Source organism: Arachis duranensis, chromosome 7, assembly GCF_000817695.3.
Source record: "Arachis duranensis cultivar V14167 chromosome 7, aradu.V14167.gnm2.J7QH, whole genome shotgun sequence".
Taxonomy (NCBI): domain Eukaryota; kingdom Viridiplantae; phylum Streptophyta; class Magnoliopsida; order Fabales; family Fabaceae; genus Arachis; species Arachis duranensis.
In genome coordinates, this window is record NC_029778.3 from 5,335,054 (window position 1) to 5,338,484 (window position 3,431).

The 3,431-nt window shown below is 28.1% G+C and overlaps 1 protein-coding gene across 1 annotated transcript; it reads left to right on the forward strand.

The window, feature by feature from the left end:
- The first annotated feature begins 466 nt into the window (after nt 1–466).
- On the forward strand, nt 467–3,113 carry LOC107496635 (uncharacterized). The gene is made up of 3 exons (XM_016117942.3): nt 467–490; nt 1,001–1,076; nt 2,041–3,113. The coding sequence occupies exon 3, from the start codon at nt 2,046–2,048 to the stop codon at nt 3,111–3,113; it is 1,068 nt and encodes a 355-aa protein (XP_015973428.1). The 5' UTR covers nt 467–490; nt 1,001–1,076; nt 2,041–2,045.
- The last annotated feature ends 318 nt before the right edge of the window (nt 3,114–3,431 follow it).

Here is a 3,431-nt window from a genome sequence, read left to right on the forward strand (position 1 = left end):
ATTTGTATTAACCAAATCAATATAATAAGAGTTATATTTGATTTTTTTTTTTTTGTGAGTGACTAACCCAAATAAATAGCAAAAATAAATCTGTCTAAATTTTAAAAAAGTCAAAATTTATTCAAAATTTTAAATATTGTAAAAAAGTGAATGAAAACAAACAATTAAACATCAATGTCTACACTACTTTTAGTTTGGGGGAAAGATTTCAAATTCAATTAATTAGAAACTTCTTTTTATTTGCAGATTACTATAATAATAATAATATTTAATTCAATTCAATTGTTACCAATAATAACCGTCCTCTTCTAATTCCATTCTCCTGAGTCCTTTCTCCTCTCTTCTCTATTCACAGTATCACACTTTTCAACTTCTTTTTTCTTAAACCCTCTTCGCTTCACATTCTACCTCTTTCTCTCTCTCTTCAGATATGACAGTGAAGAAATTCAGCTTGTAACGTTCTGATCTTATGTTTGATGAAGAAACTATGGTTAGTTTATTATGTTCTTCATCTAATTCACCAATAATCAAGATCAATTTTATTATTTTGTTTTAGTTACCTTCAATTTTTTGTGCTAGTTTATTTTTCATCTTAATCTTTACCCTAATCTTCTTGATTTCTCTGATACTATATATAGGAAAAGAAATTATTTCTTTTTTGTTATAATGTGTCGAATGAATTGCTGGATGTTATTTCTTAATTATTCTTAATTTATTTATTTATTTATTTAGAGTCTTCCTTCTTTGATCTTCTTAAGCTTATAATTGATGAGATGATGCACGCATGATGTAGCTTCTTAATTTTACTTACATGTGTATTTTTAATTAATTGGAAATTAAAATTCTTTTCTTAATTTAAGTCTTTGATTTTGTTGTTTATCCTTTCACCGCAATCTTCATCATCAATATCTTGTTAATTTCTGACAATGATTCTTTCCGTTTTTTCAATTTTTCTTCGTCTTAATAATTTCGTTCCTCTGATTTGTTCTTTCTATTTCAGCTCCTTTCATTGTTGACGCTATAATCGTTCCTCTTCAATCATCGTCAAGACAATTCTAAAGGCAATTGAATTTCAGGTACTAGTTAAATCCAACTTTAAAACTAATCCCTTTTTTGTGTGGTCTTCAATTTAAATTTAAATTAAACTTGTTGTATATGTTCAGTTTTTTAGGTTTTTTTCCCTTAGTGTGTGTTGAATTTTTATTTTAAGCTTAACAATCTAGCCGGATGAACCAGTGATGAAGAAAAGTTTCAAGTTAATTGATAGTATGGGTTAGGATTAGGGTTTGTTATCATGTTCATCTTTTTAACAGTAGCTCAATGTGTTTAGGTTTTTAGAGAGGTTCTACAAATTTCAAATCTGATACTTTAATTCAAAGTCTTTGATGAATGTATTAAAAATTTTATTAAAAATAATAAATAAATTGTGTCTTATAAAAGTAATTCTGGGAACTTTTGAAAGGATGATTTTTACCAAATATTTATTAGGTTTTATATAAAAAATTTGGATCTATAAGGATAATTTTTTTGTTTCAATTGACTAGATTATTTTTTATAATATAACATCCATATTAAAACATGAATATTTAATTTAGTACATAAATATATAAAAGAACTTTACCTATTATATAATGAGTGTTACATTTTTTTCATTGTACAATAAAATCTGTTAAAAGACGAATGAATTATACTATATTTATACTAAATTTAATTACTAAAGTATGTTATTAGTATAAAATATATGTTGAAATATAAATTTATATTAAAAATAAATTAAATTAAATATGTATTTATATACAAATATATTAATTAATAACAAATTTTAGAGTACAAATAGTATTATGAATTTAAGTATTTTTATGTTTATGACTCAGCTCTCACTCGAAGAATAAAAATTTATTCTTTCCAATAATAAATAATATTTGAAAATATGAATCATAAAGTTACAAACATAGGTTAGACACACTCTATTCTCATTTCCTTTGTTTAACTTGTAATAATAACTTGTTATTATATATTGAATTTTCTTTTTTCTTATAGAAAAGATGAATGGATCAGCATCATCATCATCATCACCTTCAAAGAAGATAAAGGTAGAAAAAACAGAAGATACAAATGAAAAACCAGTTACACCACCCATGCGTGAGTGTGAGTTTTGTGGGAAGAAATTCAGCTCCGGAAAAGCTCTTGGCGGCCATAAAAGATTCCACCTTCAACTTCTAAGAAAAGAGAGAGAATCCGCCAACAAGTTGGCGGTTACTAGTGATCATTATGGCGGCGGCGACGACAGAGGCAGCAACATAAAGTTACTATCCTCTTTGGATTCTCCTAACAAGAAGCTACTTTGTTATCTTTGCAACAAGGAGTTTTTATCAGAGAAGTCGTTATTCGGCCACATGAGATCTCATCCTGGAAGAGAATGGAAGGGTATTCACCCTCCAAATGATGATGATAATGGCTTGATGGAACCTGTGGCGGTTTCACCAATAACATCATCATCATCACCTTCGATTGATATATCAAAATCGTTGCCCCCATCTTGGTTGAAGACCGGAATTCGAGGTAAGAAAGGCATTTTCGATGAAATTCTTGAAGGTGTTGTTGCTGTTATGGATGACAAATCCCATGAGAATAATAAGAGTAGTTTCGATCTACAAAATAGGGGAAAAATTGAGCATGATTATGGTGATAGAGAAAAAGAAAAAGAGGGTGATTTGGTCAAAGAAGGGTGTAATTTGAAGAAAAGGAAAAGAATATTATCTAACAATATGAACGATGAAACTACAACTAATAAGAAGAACACAAAGTTGATAGTAAGACTCAAGACTCGTCCTCAATACGAAGAAGATAATGTCGCCGAGGATGAGAAAGGATTTCAATGCAACATTTGTGACGAGTATTTTGCAACAATTCAATCTCTAAGAGGACATAGGTCAAACCACAACAAAGAGAAGAAAAGCAAGAGTCACAAGGATGATGGTGATGATAATGAACAAATAAGGTATTTAGAGAATACTACAGAAGAATCAAGTGAACCTAGTTCAAAAATTCTTAGAGAGTTTGATTTGAATGAGCTACCTGAGAATAATAATATAGAAGATGGAGGAAGTTAATTAGCATGTATTCATCATTTTTTTCAGATCCTAATATATCAGTGACTACTTGAATATTGTACTTGGCTTTGAACTAAAAATTTTGTTTATTTTAATATCTTAGCTTGCTCAAATTCTTTCGTACCATATATTAATAAATAAATAACTAGTTCGTTGTTTTCAAATATATACTCTGCTTCATAAATTATACTTGTTAACTCGCATTTTTAGATTTAAATGTTCTTAACTTTATATGGTATAAAACTATATAATCAACTATATAATGTCTAAACAATGTTTGCAATTCAAAATATCAGATCTGATTCTCTACTATAAATA